The 21,744-nt window shown below is 37.8% G+C and overlaps 1 protein-coding gene across 1 annotated transcript in view; it reads right to left on the bottom strand.

Moving 5' to 3' along the window:
• The window catches only part of MGAT5 (alpha-1,6-mannosylglycoprotein 6-beta-N-acetylglucosaminyltransferase), a gene marked incomplete at both ends in the record, with an annotated part of 73,065 nt that overhangs the window by 10,860 nt on the left and 40,461 nt on the right, over positions 1-21,744 (bottom strand). The window contains 4 exons of the mRNA XM_080346826.1: positions 175-321; positions 7,883-8,032; positions 17,714-17,847; positions 21,227-21,360. Of these exons, the coding sequence (XP_080202952.1) occupies positions 175-321; positions 7,883-8,032; positions 17,714-17,847; positions 21,227-21,360 (565 nt within the window). The remainder of the gene's footprint in view (positions 1-174; positions 322-7,882; positions 8,033-17,713; positions 17,848-21,226; positions 21,361-21,744) is intronic.

Raw genomic sequence — 21,744 nt, 5'->3', positions numbered from 1 at the left:
GATTATCCTATAAAAATAAAGATTGATAATCCCATCAATGGCTAAAGAAAGTGACAGCTGCACACCTTTTGCAATAAACTGTGAATATTTATAAAGCTTTTCCTATATTGTGTTACTAAAAAGAAATCCACAATCATTTTCAGTAAAGAAATTATCAAGAATGATAAAGCTCACCTCTCGGAGTGTAGGTTTGCCTTTGAAAAATTCTGTGTTTTTGCTACTTTTGGGTGGGTTAAATCTTAAATTTAGAAAAGCACATCCATTAGCAATAGCCTCTAAAGGTGCTGGCCCTTCGTAGGGAAATCCAAGACCAACGAACAGCTGAAAAATAGAAAACAGGACTACCTTAATTTTTGTTCTTCATGAAAACTGAAAGCTAAGACCTACTTTAAAATAAACAATAATGCATTCTAAACGTATCAGCCTAAAAAAAGGTAATTTTAAGAAGAACATAAAAGAAATTCAGCAGTTCAATCCCGCCAACCCAAGCAGTAACGGAATGTCCTGTGAAACATTTGACAATGATCTTCTGTAATGAGCTGAGGTGGTTTTTCATGGAGCTGAGGCAACAACAGAACCTTTCAGTTACTTTTGGAAAAGAGTAATTTTGTGGTTTGGTTGGTGTTGAAATGAAAGTGCTGGGGCTGTCCTGCAGGTACAGGTGTTAGTGCAGCCTCAGGAACAGCCACGCTACTGTTCTCTCTCCCGCAGCAGCCAGCCTGCTGGTTTGGCCAATACGAACATGCTCCTGCCAATTGATTAAGGCTTCTAATTAAAACGGTAGATGGCAGCAAACATCAGCTGAAGCCACTGCACCAAGGAGCAAGGGATTGCACAGGATCAAGAGGGTTCAACGCCTCCAAGGTAAATTGAAGGAGAAACAAATGCATCACAAAGCTATTCTTACATCAGCTGAGATTACAGATGCTCTAGGAAAGGCTGTGCTTTTCTCCATTGTAAAGAAATTTAGTATTTTTTTCAGAGTTTTCTGGCTTTTATTTGGATCTTGACCCCTTTCCTGGCCCAAAAGAATTAACTGCCCTGAATTAAATATAGGATTCTTCATCTATATTTGAAGGTCTGTGTATAATGGGAGAATTACAAGCTCTGATTTCTCAGTGATGCTGCATGACTTCATGCGTACATATAACACACACACACACACACATATATATATAAAACTACAGCTTTTTTCAACAAAAAAAAAAGAACAATCTTCGTAACTAATAGGATCATATATTTAGGATGTACAAATTCAAAGAGGTCAAATTATATTATTTGGCATTACATTTTCTGCAGCATGGAAGAGAATCCCTGTAACAGAACATTCAAAACCAAAGGCCCTATCTAGGAGCTGATCTTAACATGATGCATAAACCTGTAGCCAGTATTATCGTGCACAGGCACTGCAGCATCAACCCTCTCAGACCCATGGCAACAACAGTATAAATTCTGAGTTGGTTCATTTTAAAAAGAAAGTTAACAGTTCTCAGCATAGTTGAGTACATACAATTTTCACTGCATAGAGCTGAATAGTGTTATTTCAGTTTCCAATTTTCAGGCTTAATAAGTCACCTACTTGTGAAAAGTCTCTCAGCTATCTCACAGATTTAAATCTTACAGAAAACTCCCCAGTGGCTGATAAAAAAGAGACCTGGCAGAATATCTCCACTAAAGCCAGATTATCTAAATTTGGGGTTTATATATGGCATAAGATACATTACCTTGCAGTCAGAAAAATACACACTAAATTTCACCTCAAAAGAGGCTTCATTTAAAGAAAGGTAATCTCTTGAAAATAATGAATTACAGACATGAAACCATTTCATGCAATCTGCACACATAATGTTATTTATTTAAACTACTGCTTAGTTCAGGCAGAAAACCAACTGAGAACCAGCAATTAAAACCATCTGAAATATCAATTCTCCTCTGATCCTGTATTTGTCTGTTATGTAGAGAATGCTGGTTTGCTTGCTCCGTTCTTCACTTTTTTAATAAACTGCTGCTGTGCGCTGCTCAACAGTTCTGTGTCTGACTGGTTCGTTTATTTAGGAGGAAGCTCCATGGGGCAAGAAACATGGTTTTATGTTTTGACAGCACAGAGCGCACTGTCAACACTTAATCTATAATAAATAGCTTACCACCTGTTTCATATCCATTTCCAGGCTTACCTCTAAGCAGCACCATACCTTTGAAGAAAGCAAGCGGGACATGTCTGACAGCGAGTAGGATGTGTGTGTGTGTGCTGCCTGCTGGCCAGAGGTTACAGCCAGACTCACAGCTGCCCCCAGCACCCTCTTTCAACCCTCCAAAATCTTCTATCACCCTCCATCACATCATCTTCATCAGACCAGCTGAAATGCCCAAACTGAATCTAGACCCTGCCCTTGAAAATTGCCTCTAATTAATGGTCCTTGGTTAGGGAGCTAATATTTTTGTATGGGATAAAGAGCAAAACTAAGGAATATCTTAATGGCATCAAGAAAGTCACATTCTATATGATTCGAAAAGCAACCATTAGAAAACATAGGTCACTTCTGTACATTCTCATGATGCTCTAATTTGCCAGTCCTTTGAATTACATGCAGATTGTTATTTCCAGAAAGGCTGCAACAATCTGTGAAAGTACTTCCCGAAAGTATGTAACAAATGCTGTAATTCACTAATTGAAAAGGAAGGAGGAAAAAAAAAAGACACCAGTTTTCAGGTACCAGTGAAGCAAGTGTCCATCCTTAGTACAGTTGAAGCTGTGCAGAAGACAATGGTCTCTTCTACAACAAGGTAATGATGTAGAACACTATCTTGTGATATAAACGTACACTCTTGCTTCCACCACATAAGGTGCTGACTATGGCTTTTAGGGTACTCTCTTACCAGACACTGTGTCTGCTAACAGTTCACCATGGAGAGGCATCTTCACCCTGGTCTTGCTTTGCTCGCTGCAGCAGAATTGCTATGCAGAATAGAATTCCTTTATGCTTTACTGGTTGATTAGTGCTTGAAAACATTTCAGTTTCTCTATGTGAGCATTTTTCTCACCTTTCAAATATTTCTGAAAGCCATTATTTTTCCTACAGTGCTTTAAGTGGGCACACGCCACAGTAAGCTCTGTGTGCCAACACCCCATATAGCGCAATGATTACCAGGAGGAATTTACGATATAGAAGTACATCTAAAGGAGATAACAGCAAATAAATACAGATGTAAAATGATTGTGGTAACAGCAGCATGTGCTTTTTTAAAATCATTTCCTCGTTTGCAAGTTCTGCTACCCAGGTGTGTCTGCATGAATCAAAAAAGAGGATTTGTATCTACAGTCTCACTTGGCCAGCTCGTGTAAAGCAGGTGTTGAAACCCTTTGGCCGGAATACTTTGGTTTTTGTAAGAAAGATTCCTCAGGAGCCTTTTCTGCCTTTGTAGTGAGCTGAACCACCCGTTTGGAATTTCAGGCTTCGGAGTTGGTCACCCAGCACCAGGGCAGCCAAGACACCATTCTTTTCTGATGATAATGCAAGGCAGTCCTTCCAGGGTGTAGTAGCTCAGTGGAAACTTCTCTGACGTGACAAGGGCTTCACAACCACTCCCATGAAAACACAGTGGGGTTTGGTTTTATTTTTTGGAAACCGCTCACTTTCAGTTGACACAAAGCAATTTATTTGTGGAGTTTATGGCACCAGGTCAGACTCTTATTATAACGAGTACTTGAACAAAGAGTCTTTCTATATTATAGCCAAAAAATAACGAGTGAATATTTTACTTCACTGACGGCAGTTCTGAGTAGCTGAATATTTAAGAGGAAAAATTCATATTCCAGAGACTAAATGCTTTAGTTCCATAAATAGGATTGTTTATATTTCCCTCTCCCCTTCCTAAGATTACTGCACTTTATCTAATTTATTCTGTATTCCTCCTTACTGAACTTATATATTCTCTGCTGAACTACAGAAAGAGAAGTGTAACAAAGGCTGCTGTTAACTATCTTGATATACTTTTCTCATGAATATAAAATACTTTATAGAAAAGTCAATCCTTTTGTGATTGAAACAACTTTAGAATAGAATCACTAGGTAAATGGCTTTTCAGCTGGTTTTGTGAAGCGTGTGGAAGTGAAGAATATATTACTTCATAAAATGCAATATAAAAAAATTTGTTTTCCTATTTCTGCTATCCAACATTGCAACAGGATTTTTCCCCAACTATCTCAACAGGGTGTTACTCCTACTTTTATTAATCACCATTCAGAAACTGTAAATTCTACTTAGTAAAAGAGTTTGAATTCCCTCAAAGATCCACAGTGATTCAAAGTACAAACTTGCATCTGAAACTTTGTTGAAAGGAGGAATATTTCTCAAGAATTCAGTGCTGGTTCTTCCAAGAGAATCTGCTCCAACTCCCCCAGCTGCCCACTGGGCAAGAAGCCAGGGAAGTTGGCAGGAAGGCTGCCAGCCCGCCTACCCGGCTTGCCTCTGATGTGATGAATGGCTGTACATCTTCTCATTAGGAACTGTTGACATGTCTCGTTTTTGTCATGCACTACACAGCTGAACGAGCCATCATGAATCTCAAGCAGCCCCCTCCCGCTTGGATAACGCACTTATTCTGAAATACATTGCTTTATAATACACACCAGAATGAAATGGCAGCTGCATGTTTTTAAGAATAACTGTGTCCTATACCAGCTACTGCAGAGAGACCAAATACTTTCTGGGAATGCAAAGCTCTGATTGCGAGTCATGACTGAGCTGTCATCTATTGGTATTTTGCAAATTTAAGGGCAAAATGAAGCAGTGCAAGGCAAACTGACACTTCTGAGTGCACCGAACTGTATGATTTGTTTAATTATTATTTAGCTCTTTCTAAAAGCTAGCTCATTTGTCAGCTGACCTCGCAAAAACTTCCTAACACAATGTTGAAACCACAACCACAAGCAAGGAAAGACAATCCTTGGGTCTTAAAATATGCTTAGGAAAAGAAAAATCTGAAAGTTTCTGGAAGCCTAAAGTTTGTTGCTTGGAGACAGCCAAGAGCAGACCTGGATGGTTCAGGCAAGCATTGTACCACAGATGTTACCAGCCCGCAGTCAGGGCTCTGATTATTCACATACTTTCAGCCCACTGATTGTCTAGTGACAAAACCCCATAACTAAATTCATTATGGGCCTCTCATCATGTTGCCTAGCGATTAAAGTGATTATGATTAAAAAGTGCCCTTGAACACCACTGGATGCGCGTGCAGACATACATGAGGCTCCTTGGGGCACAAAGCTCCCATTCAAGTCAGCTTGATTTTTGTGGAAAACCTGCCCTGATTTCAGCAATTCAATCCATGATCCATTTGATATAAACAACTGACCCACACAGGCAGCAGATGGCCAGTAGAGACAGGTGGGTGGGGTTTTATGCTAAATTACATTAGAGTATCACCTCTTAAAGGGTTTCAAAATCTGAAACTGTGAATGTACAGGCAACAAGAAGACTTAGAGCAAGTGTGTCTGTTGATCAACACTGAAATGCAACCATATGCTAACACAGAACAGCCACTTTACCTATGACATACTAAACATCAGCCAGCAAAAAACCCCACCCAGAACAACCCAAAAATCCACCTACAGCTGAAAAAGTCCAAACAAATTAGATGGTAAATCTCAGTTTCCACTTTCAGTCTCAGGATGATGCTGTTTTACTCTTTCTGTTCAACTAGATATATGGGAACAGAGTTAGACAGGAATAATAGCCAAACTTCATGATGCGGTAAGCCATATTTAATTTCATTTCTTTCGTTGCACTCCCATTTGCCTGGCAATAATCAGTATTAGGAGAAGCAGATGGACTCTTAACTGCTTATCATCATGTCAAAGTTTAGTTAGCCTGGCTTCATCATAAATAAATAATTACCTTAAAAGCAAAACAGCTTTTGTCATTTGCAAATCTGTTCATAAAAGGTCAGAAAAGCCATAGGAAAATAGTGTTTGCAGACTGAATAATAATAATAAAATCTTAGGAAAGACTGTATGAAAAACATTACGTGATAAAAACATTCGCTTCCTGATACAGGGTTCAGAAATACATTGATGTGTTTCTCAGTACCATCTACTAAGAAATGCAGGAAATTCTCAAAGGACTTTCTCCAATGTTAGGAAGAAAAAAAATAACCAATGCACAACAATAGTATAGAAAATGAAAATCTAAAATGCTTGTTGGACTCTGAAAGCAGTACTGCATACATCTGTGCTTTTCACTAAAACACCATTTGTGAAAACTAAGCAACTTACTGATTTCAGGAGAACTTCACAATCACAAGATAGTATCTTCCATCTGATATTATCAGTCAAAAACTGAGTGAAACTTCTTGTGTCACAAAGCCCATATAATTACCGCACTGTGCTGAGCTGCATAATATGTATTAATTAACTTGAATTTGTCTGAAATTCAATGTGTCCTTACATTGCATCTTAGAGCACAGCAAATATAGCTAATAACAATTATCTACTTAATACTGAAAATCAAGCTTTTTAGTGCAACACATATGACTGATAAAAAATTAGAGAAAGACTTACTCAAACAAAACTATTATTATGAACTCTACTTTGTAAATTATAAGGACTTCAATAATTCTATAGGAACTCCCTTCCCTTAGGTTATTTTACTATTTCAATGAATACAACACTTTGTTTTTCCCCCCAGAAATAAGTCACTGTTTGTGCTTGGGGTTATTACAACGTCAATATTCTTCCCACATTAGTACTGTGATTAACCCAGTGATTTCATACTCCACACAGGCAAAAGCTGTGTAATCTCAGTATTATCTATGACGAAAATGTTGACTTTTTAATCTGCAACACTATGTCTATCTGTATGCATCAAGTACATACACACAGTGGTTGCCTCTAAAAAGTCATAATTTGCCAACAGCTGTCACACAGAGATGTCGAATTACCATCATTTCCCCAAATACTTCAAAAAGGAGATCTCTGCAGTCGTGTGGGAAGACTAGGAGGTGCTTGCTTTTTCCTTTCCTTTTCTTAATAGATTTTTCTGTAGAAGTGCACAGCAAGAAACTATCAACTATGGAGAGTAAGCAGCGACGTTCTACACATTTTGCTAATTTTAAACACACAAACCACTTCTTTCACCAACTGAAAATTAAACATCCTATTGAAATGTAATCTACTAAAGTGTTTTAGCGTTGTGAAGCGCCACAATGATTAGGGGAACGGCACAGAAAACTTCACAAAGCATTCTAACGATGGGGACAAAAGTTTATTTATTTCAATGTATATACTGTTCCTTATCTTGAGTTCCCTTGACGATGGGGCCAGAGGCAAAGCACACCACAAAAAGCACGCTCTTTTGCTTGCTCTCTCTGCACGACTGAAGCAGAAGAAGGAACTAAATGGCAAACAAAGCGCTCGCCTTTCTTCTTTTCTCCCCCAGAGAGCAGGGTCGCTCCAGGTTAAAGTCACTGGTAGGGCAGAGTAAGCCGGTCTGCTGCACAGCTTGCAGATATTACCTGACTTTGACATGTAAAAGGCATGTAAAACAAACCACATTCACAGCTGATCATCTCCCTGAGCTGAATATCACATTTAAGAAAACAAAAAATGCACTTATCCATGTTTCTCAAGCTTGAAGATAAATGTGTTTGTGACTGCAGGTTGTCATCACAATTCTCTAGGAACAGCTGTCAGTCCACAAAACATGGACGTGATTAAAAACATATTCCCAGCACACAGAAGACAACTTAAGCTCCTTCACATTTGGATGTTTGTTTCTCCAATGCTTTTAAGTTAGGAGCTCATTTGCAGGAGGTGAAATGTGCTCACTTCAGATACTGTTTATCTGTAACTGGTTTTGCCACTACTCCCTCTTGACAAACTTACTTTGGTTTCTCTCAGCAGAAACTGCAAATCTCGCCCACTGAGTATTCCATGGTTTTTTACATAGCCAGGAATATAAATAGTGCTTGTCCCGTGAACAGTTCCATGGACTTCCATATAGGTGTGGATGATGTCCAGATAAGCCTTCTTGTCCTGTAACAGCAATGCGAAAGTATTTTCAGTGTTTATACATTTCAAGCAATAAAGTTCAATAAGAGCTGTTTTTTATTTCCTGTACCACAAAAGCCAGAAAGAGACATAGGTTCACTCATTCTTATATCATGTTTGATCTTTCATTACATTATAAGTCTTGTTTTCTACTAGATTGGAAGAAAACTGCAGCTTTTTTATTCATCGTATAGGTATAAATACATCAAAACCATGGTCCTATTTATTTCTAATTGGACAAAAACCAGGTCACCATCAGGTAGCTGTAAATCCCAGCATGCCTACACAAAACTTGGCCTAAAAATACTAAGAAACTCATTTTGAAATTTAAAATATTTGCTCTGTTTTTGTCAGAGATGCAAAATAATTAGTTATTATCTTTTTTTTGTGAAGAAAAGGGTGAATCTCACCTTAATAAGATGCACTCTTGCGAGCTGAATAACTGAACACATACCTTTAACTAAAAACCTAGTATTTGAGTGCCATGAGATACCTACAAATATTCCACTTACCTAAAGTTGTAAAGGCATTTTGGAAAAGACCAGAGAAGAGTAATGGCTTTATAGTGCTGCATTTAAAAAAAATAAAAACAGTACACCATCCTAGTTTGCAAACAAGAATTACTTTAATTTTCAATGCCATATGTTTTTTGAGTTTTAAAGACTACTAGTATTCCAAAAGCAATTAGCTGTAGACTGTATTTACAGCCAGTGTGCAGCACAGATCAGAGAGAGTTTCCCTCAATATTTGCACATAGTCTTAGTAACAGCTCTACGATAAGGCAACAAGTCTCTGTACTTCTTGGCAGCAAGAGATTTTTTTAAGAATTCTACTTTCAGCCGCTATTTTTGTCATGTCAATTCTGTGCACTGTTCCCCCACAGTCCCGTGTGAAAGCTGGCCAACAATTTTACAGAAGTTCATCCGAAGGGCAAGTAGACTGGTGAAAATCCTGGCTTCACTAATCTTGGAGGAGCGATAATGTATCAGGCCTTGGTGAATGAACGCTATCATTTCTTAAAATTTCCTTGCTAAATTACCTGTTTGTATACATTCAAATACAAAGGGTATTTAATGTCACATAACAACTGGCTTCTAGCTTTAGCTTGCTCTACAGTGATACAGTTTGTGATGGAGCAGATTGCCCATCTCGTTACTCAATCACCCCGTTCTGGTAGCTATGCCATGGGTGCACCAATCAAAGTAAAGGGATCAATATGGAAAAATTTTAGTAATTAGTCTTCAAATCACGACAGTAAAAGCATGAAAAAACAACACACACAAGCTGGGAAAAATCTTTCCTCCCCCAAAGGACAACCTTCTTTCTTTCAACCAAATGAAATTTTTAAAGAACAATTGGAACAGAGAGAAGCATCTTCCCTTTGTTCACTATACATAAAACAATTGTTCTTAATTTTTCCAAAAGTCTTTCTTTCTGAAGGAAATAAACCAAAAAAAGTTCAACCAAAAACTCAGAAAGCGCAATCCACAAAACAGTCACTCCTTTATTCCCTCACACAGTTTGAGTCAAAATCTACTGCTTTCATAATCATCCACAAAGTACCATAAAAATACCATTAGACCTTCTCCTGTACACAAATCTCACTAACGTTTGTCTCCTTTCGCATTTAAGTTGTCCCAAATTTCCACATTCCTGTAGAAAAGTGTTATTTTGGATCATAGAAGTATATATTGTAATAAAAATCATCAGGGCATGTAATTTGATTCCTAACATTAAAATATTGAGTTAGAAAATGTAATAAGCATAAATATGGCATTTATAAATAGAAAGGCTGCAAATAAAGAAAGAAATGTTGATATTTTGTTTGCAAATCACATTCCTTCAAATGTTAATCCAATTCCTGAGTTTGCTTGCTTGGGTGCAGATATAAATAATTCTTGTAGCTTAAAACTTTTGACAGTAAATTCCAGATTTTCACTTTCTCCAAATGAATTCAAAGAGAAAAGATCATGGGCTGCTGGCTACTGCAAATCTAGACTTCGAGCATGAAAAAAAGAAAACAAAAAACCAAATGATTTCTCCTCAGAATCAAAATGGAAGAGCAATCATGAGTAACAGTCACACAAACCTGTTCTGAAACCATTTTTCAGCAGCTAAAATAAACATGTCATTCAGGAAAGTACTTTTTGTTGATCATTGACTGCAGAACTGTTATTACTGTTCATCAGTTATTTCCACCTACTTTTAAAAGCATCACGATAAGTCCTTTCTCATCAAAGAAATCAAATGACAACTGATTGATAAAGTCTTTCCCTAGGACAATGTTGACATGAAGCAACAGTCTGAAGGGCTGAAATTTTAAGTTTGGTGGGTGAAAAACTTTAGTATAAAAGCTACAAAAAAACATGGTAGAAACATGATGTACTAAGAACTAAACTCTGCTTTTAGTCTTCTTGATGTGGTAGATGGCAGTAATTAACAACTCTGTCATCAGTTTGTCAGCCTGAGGTTATCACAATATTTTGCAATTTGAGACCATTCATGCCCTCTCACAGAACACCAGAAATTCAGCACTGAATGAAATGAAGCACCACACACGCAGAACTACAGGACAAGTACATTACAGAAGAGCTGGATTCAGAGTCCTAAACGGGTTTATGGGTTGAAAGTTCAAACTGCAATATGCATGTCAAATATCCCATTTAGCCAGTCTCATTTTCTTACATTGAAAAAGTCAGAAGACAATGGTTTTACAAAGCCTGACAAGCGTAACTCAGAAAAGTAAGAAATGGGATAGATCTCTGTGTATATCCTAAATATATACTGTTAAGTTTAGAAGTCCTAACATCTGGGTATTTATTTGCAAAAGCAGCAAGTCCAAGATAAGCCAAAATCCAGTTTATATTCAATATATGACAATTGAGATTGTGACACAAACATAAGATTGGAAAATCTCTCTTGTCGAGAAGCATCACACTCTCAAAGACACACCTGAACAATGAAAATCTTGTCTACTGGGGAACCAGAAGAGATTTCAATGTACAACAATGTTAAGAGAGTTACACAGATACAGTGGTAAATCCCAAGGTGTAGATGATGTCTCCTGGAGCTCAAGTATGAAACTTTCAAATTGCTAACCACAGAGTACTTAATGCAGAGTATTGAATTGACAAATGGATGTGGAAAGGATTCATGACTAGCAAGTGTGACTTCTACATCAAACAATTTATATGAAACTTAAGACTTAACTATATGACCATATAAACCCAAGAAAATTACAGTAGTCAATTCTTTCTATAGAAGGAAATCCTCACCAAATTGGTAATGTTCCCCAAAAAAGCCAATCACCATGTAGAAATTCTTTAGAAGTTCTTAAAGAAACTAAGTCTCTTCAGGATAGAAGGGAATCAGCCTTATGAATGAACAGTCATCGTGTGAAAGAGAACAGAGAAGTGGCAAAGTGTGCAGTGAATACGTACTGTTCAGAGTAGCAAACCTGAAGCTAAATTCAAAATACTGCAGAAAAATGCCACAATACTGAACACTTGGTGTTGTAAAGTTTTGAAAAAGCCTCCTCAGTAATCTAAGGGATGGGGTGACTAGGAAATAGAATGACTGATAAATTCAATTTAAATAAACACAGTGACGCATGTGTTGAAAACCAGTCCTAACTTCATATACAAATAACAGACCTGAGCTTACCAACGTCACCCAAGGATGAAGACTTTGCATCATGATAAAATATTATTATGGTCCATGAAAAAAATCAGTCCAATGTTCAGTAGCAGTCAGTCCACCCACCAACCAAGTAAATGGTACGAATTGTTTGGAAAGGAATAAATAATGAGAATATCATTGAACTGTTCTATAAAGACAGTTTTCTCCCTCCTTGAACACTGTTGCGGTTCTGGTCCCTTTCTTCAAGAAGCAGCCAAGACACTGGCTGTGGTCCTGATCAGAGTAAGAAGGATCCAAGCTACAGAACGATTTCCATCATTACATACAGAAATGTGTAACAAATTCATTAATGATTCTTCAGCTTGGAAAACACAACTTGGCAGAATATGAAAGAGGTTTACAAACCGTAACTGTCATAAAGATCATGGACAGAGACTGGCTATTCATAACGTCCTGATACAAAGGAAGCCAAACAAAGCCAGTAGGGAGCATGTTCAAAAACCCACAAAGCTGATGGGTCCTCCCAAAATGCATCAGAGGTTTGAAGGACTCTGGGACAGAGAATGTTGTGGAGGCAAGACAGTTTGTAAAGGTTCATGTTCAGTCAAGTGCTCTGAAGGCAGCTCTCAGCGACATTTCAAGAGTTTGTCTACAGGCAGTTTACCAATAGACAAACAGATTCAGAAAACTGCCTGAGCTGAAAAAAGCTGGAAAGAGAAAGAATATGCAAAGGACGTATTAGATAACCTTGCCATGCTTTTGCTCTTCCCTGAATGCCTCTTTGCTAGGCACCTACCACATATGCCTGCACAAAATATGCACCAGCCTGCACTTTATATATATAAAATTTATTTGCATGTATATATAATCTTTGCACAAAGAATGAATAAAACATCTCAGTAAAGACTTGAGTTCTTCAAGATCTGCCAGAAATCCTGCTTATTCAGTTCCCTATCCTCATCTTCATTTCATTCATCATTTCTTGCAGTTCCTCATCCATGATTTTTTTTTAATCTCTTTTTTAAACTCAGTTTTTTGAAAGATTTGACAATTCCTTTGTCATGTAATGCACACTAATGTCCAATCAGGGATCTCCTGCCCTTTGAATGGAAATTTCCAGAACTAACAATGAGACATACCTGTGTACTCTAAGTGCTGAAGCAGGAAAGTGCAGGAGTATAGAAGAAAATAGGAAGTGAGACCAAAGGAGAAAAAGGTTGTGTTGGTTTTGTGATAATCAAATACTAGTAGGTGATTGTGCTAATTGGTATTGTAAGACCTCACTAATTTATTTTGTAGCTGCAGAGTTCTGCAAAAAGAGAAGCTGGTCACCAACCTGTCTGAAAGGTACATATTCATGGAAACCATTTTTTCTTTCTTTCTTTCTTCATAATAAATGAAACTCTATTTTTCATAATAAATGTTGAAGAATAAGCCTTCAACAATGTACACACATGTATATTTGTTTACCGCACTGATAGCTGCTCGTTTGCTTTGATTTACTTGTTTTTTGAGCCATACTTCTTTCAGATGCAAATGGTGAATTTCAGAAACGTTGCTAAATGGAAGTATCTGCCTCATTTCAATTTGTTATGTGGCACAAAGCGGGACAGTGCTCTTGGTGCCAGCAAACAGGGTAAGTTTTGATCAATAGATAAGCCCACAGCGCTGCTGCAAATTTGGAGGAAGACAAAATAAGCACACCATGAGTGTGCTGACCACATGGGAGAGAAAAGGTGAGAAGGATCTTTTCTCCCTTGTGTTTCTTTTAGCTTAAAAAAAATGAAATTAAATGTTCAGCCAAAGTATGTTGCTAAATATGAAGCACAAAAACAATCAGAAGGAAGGGAAAGACCGCTGCCAGCAGTGAGACACTGATCTGTGCACATAACAGAACTATTCCTACAAGTACAATTTTTCCTCTCCAACTTCTCTCCATTTTCATCCTCCCACTCCATGCAAGAGGGCATATGACAGGGAAATTACGTATGTCACATGGAGCTATAAAGGCTATTAGTAAGAACGGCCTTGGTTATGTACTTTCCCATTGAGAAGTAGCTGAGCGCAATCATTTCCCGTCTCCAGTTCTTCAAAACCTGTTATGCCTCCAAGAAAAATCCCCATTTTGTCAAGTGGCATTAGTAACAAACTCACACATTATTTTGCTTTTAAATATATAAGTATTTTTAAGGCAACTCCAATACACTATAATAAAATCTACTGATGCAATCATCATGTTACGCATTGATGGTTATTATCTGATACAAGCAAAATTCTGAATTCTCTTGCAGCAACCCCAAAAAAAGAAATAGCAAATAGGATAAAATGAATCTTGATGCTTTTTTCTTTCTAGGATTAAGGGTAGAAGTATTGGAATAGTATGACAGGAAGTTGCAGGAAAAAGACTAAAGAAAATACACCAAAACTAAGCTAAGACAACATGAAAGGCCTCGAGCATTCCCTTTCAATTGAAGTGTTCTGTAATTAAAGCTAATTTTGATAATGGAGAGCATTATGGGTTTTTTCATATTTTTTTTTCCACATTTTATTCATTCCTTCTTTTTCAATTAGGCACAGAGAGGCCCCTCCTTAACACTGCCAGAAACCCCAGACAAAACCCCAAACCTTTGATTACAACAAACGCATCCAAAACTTGGCACATGTTGCCCTTGATAGCTTACTTCTAAGGATGATCTTTAGGAATGAAGCTAAATTCTTTAGAGCCTCCTATTTGTAATCCACAACCCACTTATGACCGATTTAGTTATGAGAGGGAAGAAAACAAGATGTTTTTCTTACAGTCTCTGCAGTTTACATCCCCCAGCGAGATGGACCCAGCCTTCCCCTCTGTAACATGGGATGAACAACTCTGGTTGCAGGCCATGGGCTGACAGTTTTTTCTGTATCCAGCAGAGCTGACAGAATTCATCACTTTATTCCACCCCTCTTACTTGTCACATTCAAACCAGAGTTTTGCCCCATTGAATGATACAGGATGACAGAACAGTGTCTATAAGCAATTCATAATTCTCTAGGCACAAGAACCTGGTCAGTGTACACAGTTCAAGTGAGCTAGCCTCACCAAGTCTGCCTGGCCATGCAGCAGAGCTGGAATATACAGATTCCTAGCTTGGCTAGCTGGTCAGGTGCAAAAGAAGACCCATGTCCATAGCTCTTATATAAAAACCATGATGGCACTTAGCTATTCAAGTGCCACCTCCAGGGAAAAAAGGTCCTGTGCATACCGCAGTTCTATTTCAACCAGCTCGGTTTAAAATTAAACAATTATTTGCAACTGCTGTTCCCCAAAGGGAATGCTCTCTCCTCTGCACTGTGCTGCTTCTCTAACGACTGATCAGACCCAGCAGTAACGTGGATTCTGTGGAGATTACACTTTTTGTTAATTGGCCATGTTCAACACAAAGAAAAGTAGCAGGATAAATAGATTAGTCTGGTTCCGTACAAGCCGTGGTGGCAGATGAAAAGAGCATTGAACAGGGAAAATGAAGGAAACATGAAATAAGCAAATTACACAGACACGAGATCAGTTCAGGCTTTCTGTTGATCACAAGAATTGCATTTTATCACTCCAGATAAGACATCCCACACTGTCACCGACTCAAAGCCTATCTGCAGCGATTACACTTTATGTACCAGTGCATATGGGCATGACTGCAGTTACAGGCTGCAAGTTACAGTTTTAATGTGCTTGATGTTACAAGCATACAGTAAGAATTTTAATATGGCCGGGTACTAAGTCATACATCTTGGAAGACAAATACAGGCAATACTGATAGAAACGGAGCAGTTGAGCAGCAGCAGTTCCAATAAATGATATTAGGGTCTTGGCTGAGAAGTTGTCTAAACATGGGTTCCTAATGGTGAAAAGGGGATATGCCTAACAAGGCATATTTGTTTGATTTGGTGCTGGTACAGCCCATGTGCCCTTTGCTAACATCCACATTTCAAGAGGAATGTGAATAATCTTGAAAAGGTTCAGAGAAAACAGACTCGTGAGAACACTTAAGGATTAGAAAGCACAAAGATCTCAGTGGTTTGGCATATGCAGGCTTTTTGGGAGAGAACTATGGGTTAACTTTGACCTCAACCTATTTATTCCTACAGGGAAACAGAACAGAACCATCATCAGTACAGTAAACAAAGTCTGTAGCTGCTACTAAGGCTGGAATTCATCATTTGGAAATCTGTACTAGAAATAATGCAAAGTCTTAAGAGAGAAGGCAATTATTTGAGGATTTTATGAGAGGAAATAGTGTGCTTTCCACCATGTGCTATTTAAAAATCAAGATTGGATCTGCTTTTCCAAAAAGCCATGTTTTTGTCTGAATCAGCCAATGAATATTCTGAGTGTCATACAGCATCTCAGACTAGGCAATCACAAATCTCTCCTCTGGGCATATAAGCTATTAATACGTATTTCTGAATTCACAAAGACTGAATAAACTGAGAAATATATATATATCTGTTAGTGGAAAAAAACCCCTGGTGACTAAGTAACTATCTTGTTCCTTAAATCTAACTAGTATTCAACAGGTTGTTCTTGCTGATGTGCAAGGTCAGGAGATACAGATGACATGCAAGTGTTCCTGAGAGACTGATAATGAGATCAGGAACTAAAAGTACAAGAGGCTCTGCTAGAAAAGACTCGAATGCAGGGATCCCAGCTCTGCTCCAGCATTCTGCAGACAGAACAGACTGCAGACAGGGGCATAATAAGTCGTTCTATACCATGAGCCACACACAGTAACTGTCAAAGTATTTACTATAATGTAAAGTAAAATTTTCTGTTAAGACAAAAATTACATGGCTTAGTGCAATAAGCCCAAATATAAATCTGATAAATCACAATTGAACACAAATGCCTAATATACATATTCTCAGCATAGTAGCCAAGAAGCATTCAGCTCTACCTTTATGCTACCACTGGCAACATTCTCCCATTTCTCTTAAGCTTTTGTTTTGTATTTGTCTCACAGATGGAGCATTTCCTTGTAGCTATCGTTTTTCAATAATTTATTCTGTATAATCACAGTTAGGAGACTAAATGTTGCTTCTGTGATTCAGCAAACTGTGTAAGACATATTCTTATACCAATGAAGAGAAAAGGAAAGAAAACGTGTGTCATGGGTGCTCTCACACTGCCATATTGTTTGGCCCTATGTACGGCACTGCAGGTACTGATCAGTTCCTTTTTCAGTTGCCAAGAGGCTTAAAATTAAGTCTTTTTAGGCAGGAGGGAAGGCATCAGAGTATATGGGCACACAGAGCTAGAGGTAACTTGGAAGAAATCCCGTTATTAGTAAATCATTGCTTTTCTTTGAAAACTGCACAAGAGACCCTCCCAGGTGTGGCAGTCTGGAAAAAGCAGCTCCAGAAAATGAGAGTGGACAAAAGAGACTCCTGTGAGCTTAACAACACAATATACTTTAACTCGGTGAAAATACAACCAAGCCTTGGTGGTGTCATTCTGCACCCCTTGTCTGCAGATGGGAGACAAATGCAGTAATTTCAGTATTTAAGAAACAAAACTCTGATATTATTACAGGGAGAGAAGATGAGTTTGAACACTTCTACAGCCTTTAGTGAAACACAATTTCCAGTTCAAAACGCAGCACAGTTTTGATTGTAGATAGAAGAAAGGAAATAATTGAAAGACATATTTGCTTATGCCTGATTAAAGTTCACAAAGCCTCCGACACTTTCAATTTCCTATTAATTTTAACAGCTTCTGCATTTTACAAAATTATTGTGATATCAAGAATATAAATTTTTTTTATTGTGTGAGAAAAGCATACATAAATAGCAAAGGATCCACATCAATCTAGACAGAAGTTTCCTCATCAGAAAGACTTCAGAATGTTCAGTTTATTTATTTAAATGTGCTTTTTTTCCTCACAAAAAGAACTTAATAGGTTCAGAGAGAAGTTATACTTCTAAATTTAGAGTTATGCTTTATTGTATTGATCAAAATAAATTTGCTCAATTATATGAGTAAAGAAAACTCACCTTCCAGAAATTATCTACTTTGCCATAAACAAGAGATTGATTCTGCCTTTTGATGTCATTAATGTGCTTAATGTCACTGGAATTCAGATGCTGCTCTACCACAAATCCAAGGAAGCTGTTATCCGGAGTGTGAGCTGTAAGAAATGGAGCATATTCAAAACCTTTTACAGTATCAGTTAATGTTACAAAAGCATGAATTTTGTCAGAAAAGTAGGTATAAAGAACATACTATTCATCAGATTGCTTCCTTCACATTCATACTGAGAGATACATTTGCTTGCTTTATTATCAAGAATAGTTCTTATCAATCTAAAATCCTGCAGCATACGTCTGCTGAAGTAAGCAGTTATCTTCTGGCTCCTTTCTGACAATAGAAGTTCTGTAGCTGAACCAAGGCCAATGATACTGATTTTTTGTGTGCTGAGCTTTATTTTATTATTTAAGAGAACCAGAAGAAATCTAGCTTGACAATCTCAGAGATGTAATACCAATAATTTGAAAAAAAACCCCTGGATTTATGTTCGTTAACAAAGCTCTATGTTGCTCAATGTCATAAATAAATTTTAGTAAATTTCTTAGGTTCGCCTCCAGTATTGGAAGAGCTAACACCAACCACCCATCTCAGTGCGTATTGTGTATCCATGCTAATCACTATTAGTAGCCTACGCAGTCACACTATGCACATCAGAATACAAATTTCACTGCCTAATTCTCTCAGATACATCTATCATAAAATATTAAAAAATGACAACTGAAGTTGACAAAATTATTATTAATCCAGTACCCAAACAAAAAAAGTGCATGCAAAGGAGGTGTCATTTATTCTCAGTTTTCTCTTTGCAAAGTTAGCCCACCCCCTGCAAAAAAAAACCCAAACCCAAACAAACAACAAAACCAAAATAAAAAACCCTCCAAACAACAAAGACAGTGTCCCAGGCACACAAAAACATTCTATTGCAGTTATGAGGTTTTGTTTTTTGATTCCTGAATAACAGCCGAATGGATAAAGCAGTGCACCACAGAAACCATGCAGTGTACACTTCCCTCTGCCACTGTATTTAGTCTTTCAAACGACAATTACTCTTTTTCACAAAAAAATGCCTCAGCAACAGCCAGGCACTTACTTTGACCCAAGGACTTTTTAGAATTTAGCACAGCAAATGGCACATTGCGAATATGTCTGAAAAGGGGCATTTTTCCATCGTTTCATATTTTTGGATGAGAGACTGCATTCAAAGGAGAGGCAAGGCAGTACACACTCCAAAGAAAAATAAAGCTTTGTTAAAGTTAGCACTTAGAACTGGTGGAAACCAGTGCCTCAAACACCACTGACAAGAAGCACCCAGATTTTTAAGCGAGAACATTCAGTTTTAAAAGTACCACTGCTGTTTTTTTGCATAAAAGAATTGAAATAAAATGCATTAAAAGGGTAATCCCCCTCCTTCATGCTTCTGGAAAGCTCAGAGAACAGTCAAGCATTTGGTAATACGCCACAGGTTTGAATATGGCTTGCTTGTTGCTCAGTAATAATTTTCTGCCCTTATAATCAGAGTTCTCAAAACATAATAGAGTCTGGAGCTCGGGAAGCTGTCCAGGGTTCCAATCTGTCAGAAGATCTTTACTGATGCATAACATGCACTTTTAATCACAACCACACAAAGATGGTGCTATCTCTGCAGCAGAGAACTAAAAATAAAATTAAACTTTAAATATCACAGAACATTGACTCTCTGAACCTGGTACAAAAAGCAGCAAAACCCTTGAATAATCTGCAGCACCGGAATCCCTCCTGCTTCAGAGTGAGTTTGCCTGCAACCTATTTACCGCTCTTCCTGCAAAGGAAATCCAGCAGTCACTTCCGGTAGTAAAAACTAGGAATTATTATTTATTGAAATTCCGATATGCTCATATTCTTCTGAATATTCATTGTGAAGTGATTTACTCTGAACAAGAGACCGTAACAGTAGCCTTTACTGCCACAACAGAGATCTTCTCTATAGAGAATATTTTCTTCTGCATTTCCTGGAGTCCACACACACAGCTGTGCCACCAGTGTGCAACTATTTTGCTCTAGTGCATCATCACCCTCGGTGGTATCTTGACCAGGACCTCACACACAAATCTCCCACTAGCCAAACTACTTAAATGCAGCACGACTGAGTCTCTGGCTCCTTTTCCATTTAGGTCATAAACTAATAAATACTAGCAAATTAGGTGAATACAGAACAAGCTCTGCTTACTAATGTCCAGACACAAACTCTGCAATCACTTCCAAGTCACATTTCCCCACAACGCGTTTTGAAACTTGCTTCAAAACAACTGTGAATGCAGCCTTTCATCTTTTGAACAACCTTCACTTATATTTCTCTGGAAAAACTTGCACAGCAAATGTTGACAGACAAAATCTGCCTCTCTCAAGAATTTTACAGGGCAACTGAAATCAAAAGCGTGTCAAGCAGACAGCAGCATGTACAATTCTGCTGTGAAAAGCAGAAAAGTTTGAAAGACTTGACTATGAAATCTGATGAGAAAGCAGAGTGCATGCCTTGACTTTGGTCTCAGACAGGGTCCACCACCAAACTCAGCACGTCAGGCTGGTGACCGGCAAGTGTTTCTCTACAGGCTTGGGCTGAGAAGTTGCTGCACACAACAGCATGTGCCTTCCTCTTTCCTAAGCCTCACTTACCCTCTAGCTGGCTGGTGGTGAATCCTTCTGCACCTTCCAGAGATAACAAACTTGAGCCACTACTACAACAAGCAGGAGAAAGATCCTTGTGCCATACAGTCAAAGACTAGGGCTGGAGCAGGTCTCTATAATCATTTAATCGGACCCAATTTATTTTGGTTTTGGTTTAGATATTTAATAATGCTGCAAAGATCTATGATAATGCTGAAATCTACTATGTGTTTTTCAATAGCTTTGTAAATGCAGCTCAGCTCACCTCAGGATGAATGCTGACGGCATGAAAACAAGCTAGGTGAAAATTTTAAGAAATCCACAAAAAAAAATAAAAGACAAAAATTATTTTTGCTGAGTGCTAGTTTATTAATCTTAAATGCAAAGAAATAGGAAAGGAATTGTGTTGCCCAATTGTTGGGGAAAAAAGCAGAAATGCAACATAGTCACAAGGTTCAGTTTAATGTGATGAAACACAAGAGCACAATTTATAAAAATGCAATCTAGCTCCTTAAAAACCTATTTCTCCACAGCAGAGAGGCAAAATTAACAAAAACCAACTTGAAGGAAAAGCCAATTACCACTTTTCACAGGTACCCTGAGAATAAAGTTCCCTACCATTGTTTGTATTGATGCTGTTCTTTTCTGAGTGTGGGGTGAAAGCAAGATACAGCCTTTGCATAGTCTGCAAACACTTATTGACATTTGTTATTCTGCCCATTTATCAGTTGCATTCTATTAAACCATGAACTTGTCTTTCAAAATACAAAAATTCTTCTAAATGACAGCATTCCTTTATAAATCTCCAAATTATTTACAAACACTGGGATACTTACGGAACATTGTATAAAACTGCTGTGGATTAAGGTTCCACTTTCCCCATGGTGTCTTATGGCCTTTAGACTGGGCATAATGGGCATGGTTAAACTCTGGTTCAGTTCCAAAGGAATCCAGAACTCTTAGCATGCACCTAAAAGAAAAAAGAATTACTGCTGATATACTTGCATATTATATATAAGCATGTGTGTATAAAGACATAGTTATTATAATTAAGAAGATGTGTTTTGGTTTTGTTTGCAACTGTGGATGATTTCTAAACGGAAGGTACATTTTCATTTCAAACATTTCTGTTCATAGGACATTCACAAAGACATAATGATCAGCAAATTCAAGGATATAACAGACATTCAAATAGCAACCCTGGAGCTTATTTTGGGTTTCTTTGTTCTTACAGAATGAAGTTATGCTTTAACATCCAAGTAGAGCTTATGGGAATGTTACTGTGGTCACCTACATTCGTGGGGCTCTGAAGTAGAATTCAGGCAGAAGAAGAGAGGATTCTTCACCTATTTTC

The sequence above is a fragment of the Nesoenas mayeri genome (assembly GCF_963082525.1).
Source record: "Nesoenas mayeri genome assembly, chromosome: 6".
Lineage (NCBI taxonomy): Eukaryota > Metazoa > Chordata > Aves > Columbiformes > Columbidae > Nesoenas > Nesoenas mayeri.
This window is presented reverse-complemented; position numbering and strand designations above follow the sequence as displayed.